A 19,881-nucleotide genomic window follows, 5' to 3' on the forward strand; every position below is an offset into this window, starting at 1 on the left:
ATATATGTATATATGTGTGTATATATATGTATATATGTGTGTATATATATGTATATATGTGTGTATATATATATATATATATATATATATATATATATATATATATATATATATACACACACACACACACACACACACACACACACACACACACACACACAGTATATAAGAGTTTGAGATTTCCGAGTGACGCTTAACGCAGCACAACATACAACAATCCTGCTGCCAGGTGAAACAGTCCACGCCCTCTGTCTCGAAATAAAGACGAGGCTCGTGGAACTGGTTCGTCTGGGTTTTTAAACGTTGTTGTATAAATCCCGTCACAAGGAGCTGGGTGAAGTTTTTTTCTCCCCACTCACAAGTGAGCGGGGGTGGGCGGAACTTTTCAACCCAGAAGCCCGGAAAGCTCCTTAACAGAAAGAACTAAGGGACATAATCTTCACGAGTTTGCTTCGGAGACTGAAGCTAACAGAACCAAAATGGTGTGAGAGAGGACCTTTACCTTAACCACACACATTTTATGTTGATTTTAAGTGTTTAACACGTTCAACGTGTTTGTTTGGGCAGGATCGGTACGGCGACCTTGATCTGGATTTGGAGTGTGATGGAGGAGGAGACGTTGCGGTGAGTACTAATTCAATCAATAAATATCGTTTGTGACGATAATCTTGACTATCGTGATTTCCGACTTTAAACTCGTTTACAAACGCAACAAAAGTCCGTGACATTGACAACAATATGCTAACTCATAACTGTTCACTGGGCTGTTCTATAGAGGGTTAAATTGAAGTACTATTTACATTCCATAATAATTTTTTTTTAGCGTAACTCATGATAACAAACAAAATATATGATATCAGTGTAAATAAACAGGTTGAAAAGTGTGGTATTAATAAATGTGCAGCTTTATTTAAAGAGCACATTTCATACACAAGGTAACTTAATATGCTTCACATATTTAGAAAAAGTTTAATGGAAAAATACAGCATTAAAAGGCAAACGAATTTCAGACGTTTAAAAGCCAAGTGAAGAAATGAAAAGTAGTTTCCTAAAATTGTTAATGTACGATCATGTGCTCAATGCCGCTATGTTGTTAATATAATCTTGTATCAATACTGAGATATTGATTTGGTTATTGATTCTAAATTAAACACGCCTCTCCTTTTCCTTCAGGAAAAAATAAAACAAATACAAGTACAATGACATTTGTCGCTGCTTTTGGTCTTGTGTTGACCTCAATAAACTGTGGAGACCATTCGAACACTGTTGCTAACCAAAACAACAGCATTCAGTCAATTATAAGGAATGTGTGGAGTCTTGTGAACATGTGCAGGAATTAAAACAATCTTGGGTTATGTGCAGTGCTTTACCAACGATTAAAATTCCAGCATACTCTGACACATGTTGTTGATGGGCAGTCCATTTGTATGATGTGCCCACATTCCAACCTGCATTTAAATGAGGCAAATCATTTACAAGATCATGACTAAGGAAATTTAAATTTAAAAATATTCAAAATCCTGCTCATGTTTAAGAAAGTAATACAAAATTAAATATAAAAATCCTAACCTAAATTTTTAAAACTATATGGAAAAGAAATTATTTTTTTAATAATGTACATGTGTTTTTCAAATATTCTAAAATACTTTGTTAAATAATAATACAAATATTTGAAAAGTAATTAAAATGACATCATAATAGCTCTAAACTTCAAAATAAATAAATATACACATTTAAATAAAATAAGTATACCATATCTTAAAAATAAAAACTTGTGTTTTAAACTCAACTTTCACTTGACATAAATCACAATATACCGTTGATGTTTAACATAACTACAATTTTTTTTAAGTGCTCTTGCCCAAATTCTAACAAGTACTCTACTGTATATCCATCTGCAGTTTACTAATTGACCACCTACCATTTGTGGGAAAAAAAATATACTGTTTTTTAGAGATGGGCGAATATTGATACCAAGTATCGGTGCCAATACCACTGCAACAGTGGCTGATACCATTTTCGGGTGCCCTCTTCTGGCCGTTTTACAATAGATAAGGAAGTAGAAATTAGAAATAAGAATAAAAAAATTGCCATTACTTTCATGCAATTTGAAGGGATTTTTTTTTTTTTAATATTGGAATATATAGGTCTTTTTCTTTTAATGTTTTTTTTTTGGGGGGTAGGGTTATGTATTAGTGGTATCAGTATTAGGTAAAGATATCCGTAGCTACTCAAGAGTTGAGTACTGATATTCGTCTGGAAAAAAAGTGGTATCGATAATCGAACATCTCTAAAAAATAATAATAATAAATCGCTTGCGTTTCAGCAAAAGGCGGCATTGTTCGGCGGCATGTTCAAGAGATCCTCAAAATCGACCGAACCACAGGTAACACAATATGTCAATGATGATGATGAGGATAATAATAATTGTAACATTGCAGTTGAAATGTTTCCAGGACAACCTGTCGGTCAGCAGCGAACTGTCAAAGAGTAACGACAGTCTGAACGACAACACCAAGGTCACAGGCTGCTTTCTATTGTTGCATGTGTGTCCATTAGGCTAATGAAAACAACCCAATAATTGTCTTTGTCATGATTCTAGGACAAAGGAGGCATGTTTAAGGGCATGTTTAAGAAACAGCCTAAATTGTCCAAAGAGTCACAGCAGGTTTGTTGATCTTTTTTTATTTTTTTTTATTCCACATTATTTAGATTTTCCTGGCTAAAAGAACATCTTAAACAAACGAGACAAGCTTCATTGGGGGTTGGAGAGGTCTTGAATGCAACTGACATTGCAGTACTCGGTTGTCCTTGAATGCAACACTTTGTGTTTTATGACCATTTTATGATTCCTGAGGTCTTGAACGCAAATCTGTTGTACAACATTTTTAGGACTCTTTTGATCTTGTATACAATGCAGACTGTGTGTTTAGGTCCATTTCAAAACCCTTTTTGACTGTTTTGAGACAATTTAAAAACAGTTTTGGTATTTTGGGGAATTTAAGGACTCATTTTGCCTTATATTGCCTAGTTATGCAAAACTGCATTTAATGTTCATAAATGTAGCATTGGATGTGTTTTGGAGCATTTTTAGAACACTTTTTGGACTTGAATGCAATGCTGCTAATGTTGTTTTCAAGAACATGGTGTTGGATTATTTTAGGCGACTCTCTCACAGCACAAGCCAGAACTCTCAGCCAGCAACGGCAGTTTAGATGACAGCAAGCCGGCCAAGGTGATCACACGCTTGTACCTATAGTTAGCTCAAAGCAGTTAGCCTCTGATGGTAAACTCGCTTGTCCTTTGCAGGACAAGTCTGGCGTGTTCGGCGGGATACTGAAAAAACCTAAACGGGGACACGCACGCAGGCCCTCACAGGTACATAATGCTAAAATCGCACTTGTACATGTGTTTAAAGTGTCATAAAATATATTGTGTCCTCTTAGGATTTTCTTGACGTCGAAATGTCCACCAGCAATAACAACGTCAACGACAACAGCAAGGTGAATATTTAATTTCATAAAAGTTCATGTTTACAATAGAGCCATGAAATACAATTTGATTGTTGTTTTCATATGATGTTGCAAAAACAGTGTGAAATCAACGTTCTTTACGAAGAACTTCAAAAGAACATTGCTAAATGAAAATTCTATTACTACTATTTGATTTTTCAAATTAACTTTAACTTGGTGTTCCAAGACAGGGCGTGAAATCAATATGCTCCACAGAAAACTTTGCAGCAACACTGTCTTTTACGGCTGTGGAAGTACATTTTTGTTCTCGAATGCAACAGTGAATGTATTTTAGGACTCTGCTGGAGTTTATTTTCACACACATTCTGTTTTTTAAAAAAAAAAATTAGGTGGCGCTCTCGCAGCACAATCCAGAGTTTTCGGGCAGCAATGGCAGCGTAGATGAAGGCAAGTCGGCCAAGGTGAGCAAACACGTGTGCAGTCAGCTCTCAAAAGTGAGAGTCTGATGCAAAAGTCGTTTTGTCCTACCCAGGACAAGTCTGGCGTGTTGGGTGGGATGATGAAAAAACCTCCTAAACGGGGGCACGCACGCAGACCCTCGCAGGTGATACACCATACTAAGATGACACCCACTGGCGTGCACAGGCAGACCCCTAGTGGTGCTGACACCCTTGCCCCTCTGCCCTCTCTCAAAAAAGTGCCCTTTGGAAAGATCGTTTTGTTTCCTGAGAACAGGTCAATATTTTAGAAAAGCTACACGATTAAACACCCCCAACCTAGCTTCCTCTCTCCCTCTGTCTCTCTTTGTCACATGAACGCAGACTGTTAGTCTCCTCTGTCCACCCCAGCCAGGTAACTGTGAATACAGTGAAATTGTATTGTTTGTTTGCCCTCTATACCTATAATCATTTTGTTTTGAAGTAGCATGTCTCATACAGCACAAACAACTCAGCATAAATGAGCAGAATGGCCGCCTAATTAGCTAGTTTAACGCTATACGCCAAATCAATAATAGACAACGTGATGACCAGCACAGGGTACAACTAATGACGGTGAAAGGAAGCTCTCTGTGGTCCGTGCATTGGATTTTGGATCATTGTAATTTGCGGGAATTATTTTGACTTCAAAATGTGATGAACTGTCGTTTCTGTCTGGTTTGTATTATGTTAGTAGTCACAGTCAAAAGCAATCCAATACATTGTTGGTGGTCGAAGCATTTGCATTGAGTTGCGTTGTGGAATGCCCAGATGTTTGGAATTGTTAATTGCCTGTGAAAAATACCCTTTTGCCTTCTGGTAATGAGTGACAACAGTCAATCTTATTCATTCTCATGCCATTGGTCTGTTTGGTTACAATTGGTCTATTTATTTACTAATTGTAGCATAATGCCTAGAAAGGAGAGGCTGGAAAGGGAAAAAGAAAAGGAGCTACAACAAGCAGTCAAGGGAAGCATCTGCTCTCTTGGATGAATTCAAAGACGCAAGAAGAAGAAAGGTCAGAGTCAAGGCTAGAGAGAGTCATGTTAACAAGTAGCATCTTTTAAAGCTCCCATTTTAAATTGGATTTGCTCCTTAAGGTTAATTTTATTAAAAAATCGTAAAAGATGTTCCCATTTTATTTTTAACTCATTCACTGCCATTGACGGCTATAGACGTCAAAAATTAATTTAAACTATTTCTATTGATTTAACATTTTTTTTCCATTTTTGTTAACAAGAATGCGTAAAACTAGAAAAAAAATGTTATTGTACTATTAGAACAGATATAAAATGTGTGATTAATCGTGAGTTAACTATTGAAGTCATGCGATTAATTACAATTAAAAATTTTAATCGCCTGACGCGACTTAAAGATTATTAAAAATTCGGGGCGTCAGGCAATTCAAATTTTTTAGCGCAATTAATCGCATGACTCACTAGTTAACTCACAATTAATCACAAATTTGATATCTGTTCTAAATGTACAATAAAAAAATAATAGGTTTTCATACTCTTGTTAACAAAAGTAGAAAAAATGTTAAACTCATAGAAATAGTTAAAATGAATTTTTTACTTCTATCGCCGTCAATGGCAGTGAATGAGTTAAGTGGTTTGTACTAAATCAGCAGGCATGAAGCTATTATTAGCTAGTCTTTTGTACAAACCATAACTTTAAGTGATTTTTATGCTACAAGTCTTGCCCTATTTTGCGTTAATATAGGCTGTCATAAAACTATCTGTGGGATATTATTAACTCATTCACTGCCATTGATGGCTATAAATGTCAAAAATTCATTTGAACTATTTCTATTAGTTTAACATTTTTTTCCACTTTTGTTAAGAGTATGAAAACCTAGATTTTTTTATTGTACATTTAGAACAGATATAAAATTTGTGATTAATCATTCGTTAACTAGTTAAGTCATGTGATAAATTAATAATTACAATAAAAAATAATAATTGCCTGTCACCCCAATTTTTTTTTTGATTTGTAAATGATTTTATGGCAATGAATGAGTTAATTATTATTATTATTACATGTGTGTGTAATGCAATTCCGAACATTTGGACATTTCTGATACTTCACCAATGCAACACAATGCAAATGCTTCCTTTTATACGGTGAAAACAAACTGCTGATTGTCATGCTTTTGCCCATGACTATCATACAAGCCACAGCGATTGTCATAGTAGTCAAACGATATCTCATCACATCAAATTACAAAGTTCCAAAGTCCAATGCTTTTCAATGAGTGGATAGATTTTGTTCACCAAATTGACCACCATCTTGACTTGTGACATCATCTCGCAATTGTCAATGAGGTATTCCATATGCACAAAAGCGACCTTTTTTTTTTCATCCAGAGCTCTTGTCCCACCAAAAATGTCTGTGCACGCCACTGATGACACCTATATATGAATGTCAAATAACATAAAAGCAAATTAAAATATTAGATGTTATTTTAGGATCTTCTCGACATTGACATGTCCACCAGCCACAACAATGTGAATGATAACACCAAGGTGAGTGAGTATTTATTATCACAATGAAAACGTTAAGGACAATTTCAGGACTGTTTTGCTCCGGAATTGATTTGGAATGTGGTTCTTATGGCATTTCCTGCATTCTTTTTGTCTTGAATGCAACACTGACTGTTTTTTGGTCAAATAGATTTTTTGGGTCTGGTACGTTGTCTTTGTTTCAAGTCTGTTTAATGAGTGCTTTGAAGGCGTTAACTGCAAAATTTTCAGGACTCTCAGTTTTGAAGCACCACTGTCTGCTTGTTGTTGTGGTACTCAAACGTTTTTGGCACTGAATGAGTTTTAAGTTTTAATGAGTTTTCGGACAATTCCCAGACATTTTTTTTTGTCTTGAACATACCACTAAATTTGTTTTCAGACAATTGTCTTTTAGTCTGGAATATAAGGCGGACAATATTTTAGAACAGCTTTAGGACTCTTCTGGCCTTGAACGTAGTTATAGTTTAATATGCTTTTGCCCTTGAACGCAACACCAGTTGTGTTTTGGGCAATTTTGGAATTCTGTTTATCTTGAGAATATGTCTTGTAAATGCATATTAGGACTGTTTAGTCTTGAACACTGACTCAGTTTTAGGACCATTTTAGTCATTTTTTGTGTTTTAGAACATATTTGGGCCTCCTTTGGTTTTGAATGTGACAACACAACATTAAATCTGTTTACTTGTTTTGTCTTGAATGCATGCCTCGTGTTTAAAGGGGATGTTAACCCCCCAAAAAATTCTTGACAATAATACGTTATATGTGACCTCACTAGTCTAAACATGACATTCTGATTAATATTAAATTTGTGGAATATGAGTTAGCAGCAAAATCCAGCCATTTTTCTCCCATCTTAGTGGGCGGCCATTTTGCCCCTGGCTGTCGACTAAAGATGACATCACAGTTGCTCAGGTCTCAGGTAACAACCAATCACAATTCAGCTTCAAAATGGCCGCCCCCTGAGATGAATTAAAAACTGCTGCATTTTGCTGCATAACTCATATTACACAAATGTAATATTAATCAGAATGTCATGTTAAGACTAGTGAGGTCACATACTGTATAACATTTTATTGTCAAGAAATGTTGAAGGTTGACTTCCACTTTAATGAAGGACAGTTTCAGGCCTCTTTTGTCCTTGAACGCAATGCCGGTTGTGTATAGAAGTTGTAAAATATATATATTTGACATTTCTTGAGCACATTGTATTTGTTTTCCCTGTAGGAGAGCAGCGGAATGTTCAGCGGGATGTTTAAGAAATCTTCAAAAAGAACACAATCTCAGGTAAGACATGCCTCTCATATGTATGACGTCATCCTCCTACAATGGATGCCAATCTGCTTTTATTCCAGGAGGATTTGTCCGAAAACGACGAACAGTCAGGAAGCGGCAATAAGGTGACGATTACTTTACTTCAGGCACACACAAGTAATAATGCTAACATCCAAAGCTAATGTGCTGTTTCCCAGGAGTCTGCTGGAATGTTTAGCGGAATGTTTAAAAAATCCCCAAAGCTGTCAAAAGAAAAGTCTCAGGTGAGCAGCAGGAGTGGAGCCAATTTTCTTTAGGTTTTAGATAAGCGTACAATTTAAGTTCACTTTGCAATTTGTGTTTTAGGAGGACTTGACGGCGGCCAGCAGCGACAGTCTCGCAGAGAAGTCGCTTGGCTCCAAAGAAAACCTTACAGAGAAGCCCAAAGTCAAACATGTAATCAATAAAACTCATCAATAAATACGTTTGTGAAGAATTTGACCATTAACATGAGTGTGTCTGTGTGCTTTCAGAACGGCTTCAGTGCCATGATGAAGAACGCCTTCTACGCCGACAAAACGGTGCGCTCACTGGTTTCTACTCTTTCACATGAAAAGCTACAAAAATATGAATATGAAAACGATTGTGTGTGCGGTTGTTTAGGAGAAAGACAACTCAGACGCGGATGCTACCGAGGAGATGTCGGACACCGGCGAGAACCAGACCAGCCAAAAACAGGTTCTTCAAGTCGTTTTGTGGAAATCCTGAACCTCCTCTGCGCCAACTGATTCATGTTTGTTTGACTTTTTTTTTTATTTCAGAGCAAGCTGGCCGGCGCCATGAACAAGCTGAATCCATTCCGATCCGGAAAGGACAAGCAGAGCAGTGACTCCAGTGATGATGATGCGCCCGCCGCCAGCGACAAGTCGTCCGGTCAAAAACAGGTTTTGAAACCTTCCTCTGTGGTGCTTCAAAGTTAGTGGTTGTCCCCCGCGGCATCCATCTTAACGTGTCCTCGCCTCCCTCAGAACGCCGTGATGGGAGCCATGTCCAAACTGAACCCATTCAAGCCTGCCAATAAAGTAACGGGATTGCTGTTTGTTTCCGCTGAGCTTCATGGTGACGGTGCTAGTCATGGGGCTTTTGGTGGTGATGGAATCATCATTTTATCGGTGGCTGTGCTCTTTCCGGTCTTGAACGCAGCTCTCGCTGTCTTTTAGGACAATTCCGGCATTTCCTTAGTTTTGAACGCATTGTTGACTGTGCTTTAGGTCTATTTCAGAGCTCTGTTGGACTGCTGACTTTTTTCCTTCTTTTTTTTGGTCAGTTTACAACCATTTTTGACTGTTTTTAAACCATTCCGAAATGATATGTTCTTGAACACAACATAGACTGTCTTTTAGAAAAATTCTTGGACTTCTTTGGTTTTGAATAGTGATGGGCGACATTTTAACATATTAGGTACTCGCGGAGGCTGCCGATATCATCCACAGATGCTTAAGGCCAAAATATAATAATCTGATATTGATTGAGTAAATCCTCCTCGGCAGTAGTTGGCGCTATACTGCAACAGTTTGACACATCTGCATAAAAAAAGAATGGCCTTTGTTCACAATTGTCATTTTGTTAAAAGAAATTCTATATATTAAAAGTACTAGAGGTAATGGTACTCGGTATCGGTCAGTACTCAGAGCGAATTTGTGTACTTGCATGGGTCTGAAAAAAAGTGGTATCAAATTGATTTGGGTCCATTTGTTTGAGGACATTTTTGGTTTTAAACGCTACAGTATACTGACTGCATTTTAGGTCCAGTTCAGAACCTGCTGACTGTTTAAGGTCGATTTTCGAGGTCGAGTGCAACACTGAATGATTTTTTTACTTAAGTTTTGACCGCAATGCTGACTGTGTTTTAGGACCATGTTAGACATTTTTTTGGACTGCTTTTGGACAAATAAAGGACTTATTTGCTCTAGAATGCAACACTGAGTTTTGTAGGATTAGTTTGGGACTCTTTTGGCCTTGAATGCAGCCTTGGTGATGTTTTTTTGGACAATTTTAGAACTATTTCAGTCAGTGTTGACTGTGTTTTAAAGGGGAAGACCAGTTTAAAAAAAATCCACCCATTTGTATCTATCTCAGGGGGCGGCCATTTTGCCACTTGCTGTCGACTGAAAATCACATCACAAAGTCTTAAGGGCTCAGGCAACGGGCAATCACGGTTCACCTGTTTTCTAGGTTTTGTCGTGTGACGTTTGCAAGCTGATGCTGCATTCGAGGATGGTCGGAAGTCGGATGTATCAGTTGGTTTTTCCCAGTTCCGACCTGAAAGCGTTCGAGGCAAAAGTAAACAACCAAAGTTATAGTGATAAATTGTTTTTTATTTTGGTCCTCACAACTCATTTTGACCTCCAGCAAACTTGCCTTCTCGCAATTTTGCTTAATTTATTGTTTTTATCTCAGTTCACAAGCATTCCATACAGTTCAGTAGTTCACCGTATAATTTCATGCAGGGAGACAGCGGCATACTGTCACGTACGTTGTTACGTGAAATTATGTCGAATATTTATGAATGAAGAAAGTTATCTAGTTTTATACTCTAATAAATTGTGTTTTACAGTCTGTGTTTCCAAAGGGGTCGCCATTGTAGAGTGACGTCACATTGTAGTCCGTCTGTGAAGTCAGGGTCCTTTTTTTTTCCGACTTCACAAGTGGGATTTCCGAGTTCAAGTGGGCATTCCCGTACACACTTCCTGGTTTGAACTCTGAAAAGTCAGACTTCCGACCATCCTCAAATGCAGCATAAGCCCTTAGAAACTCTGATGTCATTTTCAGCAAGTGGCAAAATGGCCGCCCCCTGACATGGATAAAAACAGGTGGATTTTGCTATTACACAAATGCAATATTAATCAGAATACCGTATTTAAACTAGTGGCCACATACAACATATTGTTGTAAAGATTTTTTGACTTGACTTACTTTAAGGCTGTTTCAGAACATTTTAGAACAATTTCATGACTCTTGTGGTCTTGAACCCAGCTTTGAGCTCATCACTCGACCTCAACGCAAATTAATCCGTCCTTTGGTACATTTTTTTTTATAATTTTTATAGTTTATAGCATAGTTTATCAAAAAGATTTGGTTTGGAAATGAGGTATTTTTGGTGGCAATGCAATCCTTGGCAGTGCTTTGGCAACTGTTAACTTTTTAATAAAGTTTTCATGCAAAAGTAAAAACAAAAATTTATTTCAACTTGACTTTACTTGTTTGTGCAAAAGGACAATGAAGACACAGAGACGCTGAAAGAAACTGGCAAGCAAATGGAGGGGAAACAGAAAGTAGTGTATATTCATTATCATGAGTAATCTGTGACAACACACACGCATCCTCCCTCTTTAAATCCTTCCTGTGTGTCGTCCTGGCCAGCTCAAGAACAACGCCGTCGACAGAGAGAGAAAGCAGAGAAGTGAAACGCCGCCACTTCCACGGCGACCCGCCCAAGAGGTTTGACAGCAGTTTGCTTCCACTTTGCACTCTTGTGGTGACACGTCCACTTTAACTTTGTGTCGCTTTCATGCATTCAAAGGATCAAGACAAAGCCAAGGCGAAAGCATCTGAAGACGCTAAGGTATTTCCTGACTCATATGTGGCTTACCTGCAGCCAGGTTTTCATTAACTACGCTTTGAGCCAACAAATAGCATGTACTTGCCTCTTGCAGGACAACAAGGACATGACGTCCCGGGAGAAGGCACACAAGGAACCTCCTGCAGTGCCCCCACACAAGCCTACGCAGGAGGTAGGAGGAGTCTCTAGTGTTGAAATGGACCTAGAACACAGACAACAAAGTGTTCGAAATCAAGAAAGTCCTCAAATTCATCTAAAACACAGTCGGTGTTAGATTTGAGACCAAAAAGAATCCTGAACAGTCTGTGTTGCTTTTAAGGCCAATCTTGTCCCAAAATTGTTCTAAAACACAGTCAGTGTAGCATTCAAAAGACTAAAAAGTCCTACAAGTGTTTAAAAGCAGTATCAAGAGTTCTCAAATTTACCTAAAACACTGTCAGTAGTGGGGTTTCCATTTCCAGCCACCCATTTTTATTCGAATTTTCAAGAAATGCGATAATAAGACTGAATGGAAAAGCTACAAATTCGAAAAAGGACCCAAGATTCGCAAAAAAAATTTACGCTTCGAGAGGGTAAATTTTGAAGCGTATCGATAAAAGGAAAATGCAAATTTTGGCTATGGAAACATGTAACATGGATAAACATCAAATATTTTGACCGGACATTACGTCACACCGTGCGTTTGTGGTCACAAAGCAATGGCAAACGATAAATTACGATAAATTGGAGGGACGACCAAACAGAAATCTTTTTGGAATTAATTAATTAAATAAGCGAATATTAATGCAATTTTAGATGGAAAACAGCAAAGAAACGCTACGGTTTATCAAGAATTACGAAAGCAAACTTATACAACGTCATCGCACGGCGCAGTCGCTTCCTGGTCCTCTTCTTTTTCTTTTAAATTACTGGTGGATCACATCTCTATGGTGTATACCGCCACCTACAGCGGTGGAGTCCCCTCTCAATATTCGCAAAAGAAGAACAGATGGAAACGGGCATAAGTCGCATGTCCGTTTTGCGCATTTTAAGTAAATTTGCTTAAAAATTTCAAAACAATTGAATGGAAACCCCACTAGTGACATATTCAAGTCAAATCCTACTAAGTTGTCCAAAACCAGACAGAAAAAAAAGTCCTGAAATTCTCTTAAAACAGTCATTGTTGTGTTAAATATAAAATTGTCCATAAATTTCGTCAGCGTAATGTTCAAAACCAAATGAATAGTGCCAAAGCTGTCAAAAATGGTCCAAGAGTCCTAAAATTGCTCTTAAACACATTCGCTAAAGAATCGTTTTAGCGTGCTTTTGCTTGACCTGCTTCTTACACAGCGCTATTGAATTTCAGGAGATGAGGAGCCGAGCAGCCAACAAAGTTGTGCCCAAGCAAGAAAACCCGCATCAGGTTGTTGTCGTGTGTCATGTGACATGGAGCTGCAATGCGAATTTAGTCAACGCCTATTAACCAGGTGATTATTTTGCAGAGCCAATCAGATGACGAGCTTCTGAAAGAAGACGGCGAGAGGGACGAGGCGACCGCGGCGGAGGGCAAAGCGGTGAGATCCACGTGTGCCAGATGTTTTGACGAAATAGTTAAAAAATTGGTATCGTTTTACGTTTTGCTTAAAGCTAGTAAAACAAATTCTCTGTTCTCACGCAATCATAAACATCACTTTGAGGAAATGAATCTCTCACTCGTACAGTTCTCCAAAATAAGAGGCAAAGCGTGCTTTGTCATACCCAGTTGATGTTTACTGTAAAACTGACAACAACAAAAAATCATTGTACTTCTGTTTACATCTATATCAGCATTTGTGAATGTACGTGACTGTGGAATTTTGCGTTGAACCTATGTCCCCGTTATTTGTGGAAAAAACACTGCCTACTTGTTTTTTGTTGGTTTGTTTTCATGGCAAAATACTGTCTACAGTATGTTGCTAACCGTTTGAAATGCTATCTACCTCTTTTCGGAATGCACGCTACCTTAATCAAAAGAATGTGAGCGGGGAAGATTATTATTATTTTTTTATTTTAACCTGGATTTAAAAGCATTTATTTGAGGATGACTTTACTTCTGTTGGCAACTTATTCCATTTGCACGCAGCATAACAACTAAATGCCCCTTCACCGTGTTTGCTACTGTGTTTAAATTCAATTAACAGTTCCTTTAATGTATTCCTAATCACTTTTGGGATGCCCCCCTCCGTTATTTGCGAAATATTTGCTATTTGTGGTCTAGCTCGATCCCTAGGAAAATTATGCACTGTACAGTATGTATATTTGAACAGCAAATCATTTCACCTCTAACACAATTCCACTAACATGTAAAGAAAAATGCAATAGATGGGCTAACGGAAATTAGCATAGATGTAAAAAAAAAAAATCGATCTGGGCTTCACGTTATGTTCACATCACTTTTTCAGATCAAGAAGAAACAAAAGCGCTACAACCCGTTTATGCCACGTGCTGCTGCCGCCAAGGTACGTGAATATCGCGCGTTTTCACTTGGCAGCGTTTAACATTTGACGGTATCTCGTGACCACAGCCTCCATCCGACGACGCAGAGCTGAAAGGCGAAGAAGAAGGAAATGATGACGACGACAAGTCCAAAGAGGATAAAAAGGAGGAAGATGGCAGCAACAAATCAGAAGAGGTCTTTTTTTTTTGTCTTGCTTTTTTAAATCATAAATTCTTCACCTTCGTCATTTCCCTTGTTTTTGATTTTTACTCTTAAGGTCAAAGTCAAGAAGCCGAAGCGACACAATCCCTTCCTACCTCGCGTCAAGGTAATGTTCACGCATTTAATCAATGGCAAAGTGTAGCATGTTTGACTGGATTTATTTTGAAAGTATGGTCAAGCAAGATTACTGAGCTAATTGTTTTTATTTGTTGCAGCACAAGTGTTGTAATTGTATTTGTTTTGGGTGTGTTGCAGAACAAAGTGGCACAGAGGCGAGATGAAGATACTGAGGTAGACTTGTTAGTTTCCGCTTTGTTTTCATCTAATTAATTTTTGTTTGTTTTGTTTTAATTTTCTTTATTTTTTCATTTTAGTACTATTTTTCATTTTATATTATTTTGACCTAACTTTAGTCACCTTTTAATTTAATTACATTAATTTCTCATTTTCAATTTAAATTATATTTTTTAAATTAAATTGTAATTTGTTGTTTTCCTTTATTTTTAATTACATATATTCATATTTATTTTTTCTAATTCTATGTATTTGTTTTTTAATTTAAAATTTTTTTTCTTGCATTCAAATTTTAATGTTTTAAATTTATTTTTGTTTCAATTTAGTTTGTCAGAATTTTATATTTGATTTTATTTTTATTTCCATTTCATTAACATATATTTTGTTGTATTGATTTTCTTATTACGGTATATTTATATTGTTTTAAATAAGTGTTTTTTATTTTAAAAAAACATTCTTAATTCATTTTATTAATATTTTCTTTATTTTAATGTAATTATGAATTATTTGTATAATGCAGATATCTCTATACAGTATTTTAAAAAAATCCACATTTTTAATCAGATGTTTTTCACTCAATGGCAAAAGCAAAGACAAAAGTCCACACGAATACCAATAAGTAATCTCCAGAAAGCAGTTTGTCTTGATTATTGTACATGTACTGTACATGTTTTTGCTTTTGTGAGGCTTTGTATGAAACACGACACAACGCTCTCCCGAAGACACAATTCATACCCTCGTTGTCACTCTCCACAAAGATGTCACCTCTGGTCGCACCCAGTCAGGGTTTTCATCCCACACAATACCACTACGTCATCCTTCTCACCGTTTCGGTCACCTGACATCCTCTGCCTGTACTTCTCTCCCTCAACTCCCGGGAGAGAACACTTTAAAAAAAAATTTTTTATCAACATCTGTTTTCTGTTTTTCTTTTTTGTTGCCCCCCAACCCAACCCCCACCTGGCTTGCATTCCGACACAAAGCCGCAGCTCGGCAGCCGTGTTAAAGGCATGTAAAGCGAGATGAGGCCGCCACAATGTGTCCTGACTTGTTTGTCCGCTTCCTTTTACGGAAACTCCACTTCTGCAAAAACACAAAATGGCACCGAAGAAACACTTCCTCCTCTTTTGCATCCAGCAGGATCACCTGCTTCAATACTTGACAGACTTTGGTTTTCATTGAAATCAATGAATTTGATTAGTTTTATTTGGTTTATGGGTCATGGGTTTGTTTTATTATTTTTTTTATTTAGAATTATCCTTTTATTCTATTTACATTTTTTAATGCAAATTCTTTTGTGGATTGATTGCTTTCCCCCCCCCCCCCTTTTTTTTAAAGACTTTTTTGGTTCCAATTTATTTGCATTTTTGCTCTATCCTATTGTTTTGTTCTGATTAAAAACATTTCAGTTTTAACTATTTAATTTGATGCAATTTAAAGCTATAGATTGAATTTTATTTTGTTTTCATTTAATTAGATTAAAATGCCAACATTTATAAACATGGAATATTCTTTTGGTTTGATATATATATATTTTTTTTAATTAGGTGTATTTGCAGTTTATTTATTTATTCGTATTTACTGTTAATTTCAGTTAATTTATTTGCAGTCAAATGTAGAACATTTATCGTGAACTTTATTTTAACATAATTAATAGGGTTATGGAATTTCAGATTCATTGATTATAAACATTTATTTAGTTTTTGAATTATTTTTGTTCTGTATTTTTTTTTTGCAATCATTTTGTCATCAAACACTAATAGCGGAGAACAGTCCACTTTATACAATCTTTATATTGTTTTTGTTATATGTGATCATAATTGCAAACTGCTTGAGTACTTGTTCAGACTGCCAACACTTGTCCCCCTGTGCAAGTGGAGTGTAACGACTTCTGACTGCTTGTGTTTCAGAACGAGGGTGGGAACATTAGTTTGTTCGAGCGTCTGGAGGAGTTCCGCATTGATCCGTTACAGCCCGAAGACGTACAGGTCGGTGTGACAAAATCACATCTTCATGGCGATGCCTCATTAACTGGCCTTAATCAAGCAATTTGCTCTTCTTCTTTTTTCCTTTTTCTTTTTTAAATCATCTTCCAGGGCATGGAAGGTCTTATGGAATGGTGGAACAGTGTGGAGTGTAAGTTACATGATGCACAATTGATCTCCGTCTAAAACTTTATGGAGCCCAGCTGAGCTATCCATAACTAAAATGAATAACATATTGGCTTTGATAGTTGAAAGCAGTCGCTGAATATTTAAAGATGAATTGCTGTGAAATGGTGATCGCGGCAGCATTGTCGGGATGTTGGTGTTAAAAATGAAGCAACGTTCTTATTGTCTGTCTCTTGACCATGCGTCTTTTCCGAATGTGCTCTTCCTCAGCTTGGGAGGACACGCCTCAGGATGACGACATGACGGATAAAGAAGAAGCTAAGTGAGTGATGGGTTTTGTTGATGCGAGGGATCGACATTCCAACACATTTCTTGATGAGATTTATTTTATTATTAACGCACTGTCTATATGATGGATAATATAGGACAGAAGAGTTGTGCTATAGTGATTGTTAACTAACGCAGTGCACTCCATTTTGCCATCATCACCACCATTGATCAACTTTGCCCATCCCTAGTCATCAGTCAATTAGTTAAGTGAGTGAGTTAGCAGGACTATGCAAAGGTTACCACTCAATTTTGATTGGTGACTGAAGGGAGTTGGTTTGTAAGATTATTCAAAATGTACCACTAAATGTAGTAGATTGGTGCAAATTAAGTTAGTAGGTTGGTTCATCTAGTCATTTACTTACTTAGTCATAGTTTTTGTTGGTCAGTTTAATTATTCAGTCTAATTAGTTGGTCAGTTGGTTGGTTAGTCCATTAATAGGTTGGTTAGTAGGATTTCATAAAAGTTAAGATTGGTAGGTAACGATGAGCTATTACCGGTTCTAGTCTTCTTAGCAACGCAATTAGATAGCTCGTCCATATTCGCGTGAATTAAACACTACAATAAGATTAGTTGTTGGTTGGTTGTGAGTTTGTCACTTGTCGGTTATTTTGTTAGTAGAATTATGCAAAAGTTATCATAAAACTTGGTTTGGATTAATTATTTAGTAGGTTGGTTGGTTGGTTTGTTAGTGTCGGATAGTTGTTTTGGTTGGTTGGTTGGTTGGTTGGTTAGTAGGATTATGCAAAAATTACTATTAAATGTTGTTTGTTGGGATTAATCATAAATCTATTTAGTTGGTCTGTGAGTTGGTTGGTTTATCCATCAGTTAGTTAGTTGATTAGTTTGTCCATCAGTTAATATTCCGTTAGTTGAATTATTTAGTAGGGTTATGCAAAAGTACCATAAAACTTGGGATTAATTGTTTGTTACTTTATTTAGTTGGTTAGGCTGTCCATCAGTTAGTTGGTTGGTCAGTTTGTATGTCGGTTAATTAGTTAGGGGAGTAATTTGTAGTCTTATGCAAAAGTTACAACTAAATTTTGTTAATTGGAATTGTTTGTTGTGAGTTGATTGGTAGGTTAATTGTCTACCAGTTAGTTGGTGGATTAATTTGTCCATCGGTTAGTTAGTCAAGGAATGAATTAGTTAGCATCCATTAGTTATTAATTATCCATGCAAAAGTTACCAATAAACTTTGTTTATTGCGATTAATTGTTAATTATAAATGTAAATTACCACTAAATTCCGATGAGTGACATTAGTTAATTGTTAGTTATTCAGTCAGTCGGCATAAACCTGTATGTGTGTATGGGATTGTGGTATAAATGAGCAACTTGGTATTTCCTGTGGTCAGGGCATTTGCGGTGACGGCGGAGAAGGTCCAGAAGGGCATCCGCGTGTTCAACAAGCTGTTCTCGGAGCGCGCCGAGAGCCTTTGGCAGCACGTCATCGACCTGAACGGCATCGCCGACGGCCTGGACAAATTCAACAAGAACACCAAGATCGCCCAGATCACCGGCGGCTCCACCAGCGCCATCGGCGGCGTGGCCACCATCGCCGGCCTGGCCCTGGCGCCCATCACCTTTGGCACCTCCTTAATCGTGACGGCCGTGGGGCTGGGTGTGGCCACGGCCGGCGGTCTCACCTCGGCTGGCGCCGGCATCTCCAACCAGGTCAACAACTCCATGGACCGCAAGAAAGTGGAGAAGATCGTGGAAGACTACCAGGAGAAGATGGCGGACCTCAACAAGTGCCTCAAGTTCATCAAGCAGGGAATCGAGAACCTGCGGCGTTTCGACCTCATCAAGATGAAGAACAACGCGTACAACCGCGAATTCCCCGTGCTCAGCAGCAGCTTCTACGAGGACGGCGCCATGGCGGGCAAGGCCATCCTCATCAACGCCAACGAGATCATGCGCGTGGTGCAGATCGCCAACGTGGCGGGGAGCACGGCAGCGCGCGCCGTTCAGATCGCCAGCATGGCCACCGGCGTCCTCACGGGCCTCTTCGTGGGCATGGACATCTACTTTGTGGCCAAGGACTCCAAAGAGCTCAAGAAGGGCGCCAAGTCCGAGTTTGCCGGCAAGATCCGCGAGGTGGCCACGCAGCTGCACGAAGGCCTGGTGGAGCTCAACACCATACGTGAGGAGCTGCAGTGCACCACGCCGCAGGACCACGACCAACCCGGGGACGACGAGAAGAACGGGAAGAAGGAAGGCGGTTACGAGTACGACAGCTCTGAAGAAGACGAGATCGACCGCATTAAAAAAGCCATCAAGAAGGATCTCGACAACAGGGAGTACGTGTGACAGACGACCAGAGACCGTTGGAAAAACTAAACCAACATTTAAGGAACCGTTATGAAGCCCAAAAATATACAAAACCTTCATTTTCATACCACCCTGGGAGGACTGCAGAAAAACTCATTATTTAATGAAAACTAAAGCGATAGTTAAGAGAAACATTCACTCTCCTTTTGTCGCACAGTAAACTGATAACTCGCCATTTGTTATTTTATTAGCAGAACTGGAAACATGCTAACACTCCCATAAACAGCAACTCCCTAAACAAACAAACAAAACAATTTGACTAAGATTGGACATGATTACAATTCTGAAATGTTTTTTTGGCCAGCAAAAGCAAGCTTCAGGATTGCTAACACAGGATTGAATTAATGCTTTCTAGTTTTTACTCTTTAGGGTGGCAACGATTATGCTAATAACAAAAAGGAGACATTTTTTATATACAGAATGTTTTATTGATCATTTTGTTTTTTTTAATCACATTAGACAAGTGCCTTTTATTGTTGTTACAATAATTACCATAATGCTAGCTGGCTAACGGAATCAACACTGAACATAATGTAGAAATGTTTTTTGTTTTTTATATATATATGTTTTAGAGCAATATATTGTAATATTTGCACACTAGATTGATTCTAGCAACAATGCAAATGCCTTAAGCCAACGCTAACATTTTCACTGAATAAATCATGAATGTTGTGTTTTTTAATTTAATGAACTTTGTATTTATTGTAAGTTGTCATCTTTTGGGTGGACATTTATACGTGCAATATATGTGTTGTGTAATAAAAGCAAAAGTGGCCATACTATGCATTATTTTG

The 19,881-nt window shown here is 37.8% G+C and overlaps 1 protein-coding gene and 1 long non-coding RNA gene across 4 annotated transcripts; one reads left to right on the forward strand and one right to left on the reverse strand.

Moving 5' to 3' along the window:
• The first annotated feature begins 237 nt into the window (after positions 1 to 237).
• apol1 (apolipoprotein L, 1) lies at positions 238 to 19,866 on the forward strand. Of its 3 annotated transcripts, XM_077558747.1 has the most exons (33): positions 238 to 482; positions 568 to 624; positions 2,327 to 2,386; positions 2,457 to 2,519; positions 2,603 to 2,668; positions 3,164 to 3,235; positions 3,310 to 3,378; positions 3,447 to 3,503; positions 3,863 to 3,934; positions 4,006 to 4,077; positions 6,418 to 6,474; positions 7,696 to 7,755; positions 7,824 to 7,868; positions 7,941 to 8,006; positions 8,089 to 8,178; positions 8,256 to 8,303; positions 8,386 to 8,460; positions 8,544 to 8,666; positions 8,751 to 8,804; positions 10,998 to 11,057; positions 11,146 to 11,223; positions 11,306 to 11,347; positions 11,439 to 11,516; positions 12,690 to 12,746; positions 12,826 to 12,897; positions 13,765 to 13,821; positions 13,887 to 13,994; positions 14,077 to 14,127; positions 14,277 to 14,312; positions 16,226 to 16,303; positions 16,412 to 16,451; positions 16,697 to 16,748; positions 18,112 to 19,866. In XM_077558747.1, exons 1-33 carry the CDS (start codon positions 480 to 482, stop codon positions 19,064 to 19,066), a joined length of 2,973 nt encoding a protein of 990 aa, XP_077414873.1. In that variant the 5' UTR covers positions 238 to 479; the 3' UTR covers positions 19,067 to 19,866. The 3 variants fall into 3 exon arrangements, with proteins under 3 accessions (XP_077414873.1, XP_077414874.1, XP_077414876.1); XM_077558748.1 differs by lacking the exon at positions 8,751 to 8,804; XM_077558750.1 differs by lacking the exon at positions 4,006 to 4,077.
• Positions 11,059 to 12,219, reverse strand: LOC144044378 (uncharacterized). Its single transcript, XR_013291258.1, has 2 exons — positions 11,770 to 12,219; positions 11,059 to 11,546 (listed from the first exon to the last, which is right to left on the reverse strand). It is a non-coding gene; the product is annotated as an uncharacterized LOC144044378 (long non-coding RNA).
• Positions 19,867 to 19,881: the final 15 nt, after the last annotated feature.

The sequence above is a fragment of the Vanacampus margaritifer genome, chromosome 2 (genome assembly GCF_051991255.1).
Source record: "Vanacampus margaritifer isolate UIUO_Vmar chromosome 2, RoL_Vmar_1.0, whole genome shotgun sequence".
Lineage (NCBI taxonomy): Eukaryota > Metazoa > Chordata > Actinopteri > Syngnathiformes > Syngnathidae > Vanacampus > Vanacampus margaritifer.

Bases quoted from the DNA above. Each gene is read 5' to 3' on its own strand.
- apol1 (XM_077558747.1), top strand. The intron at 6,475-7,695 runs GTGAGTGAGTAT...TTTTCCCTGTAG, and splicing joins ATGTGAATGATAACACCAAG to GAGAGCAGCGGAATGTTCAG. The intron at 8,304-8,385 runs GTGCGCTCACTG...GCGGTTGTTTAG, and splicing joins CCTTCTACGCCGACAAAACG to GAGAAAGACAACTCAGACGC.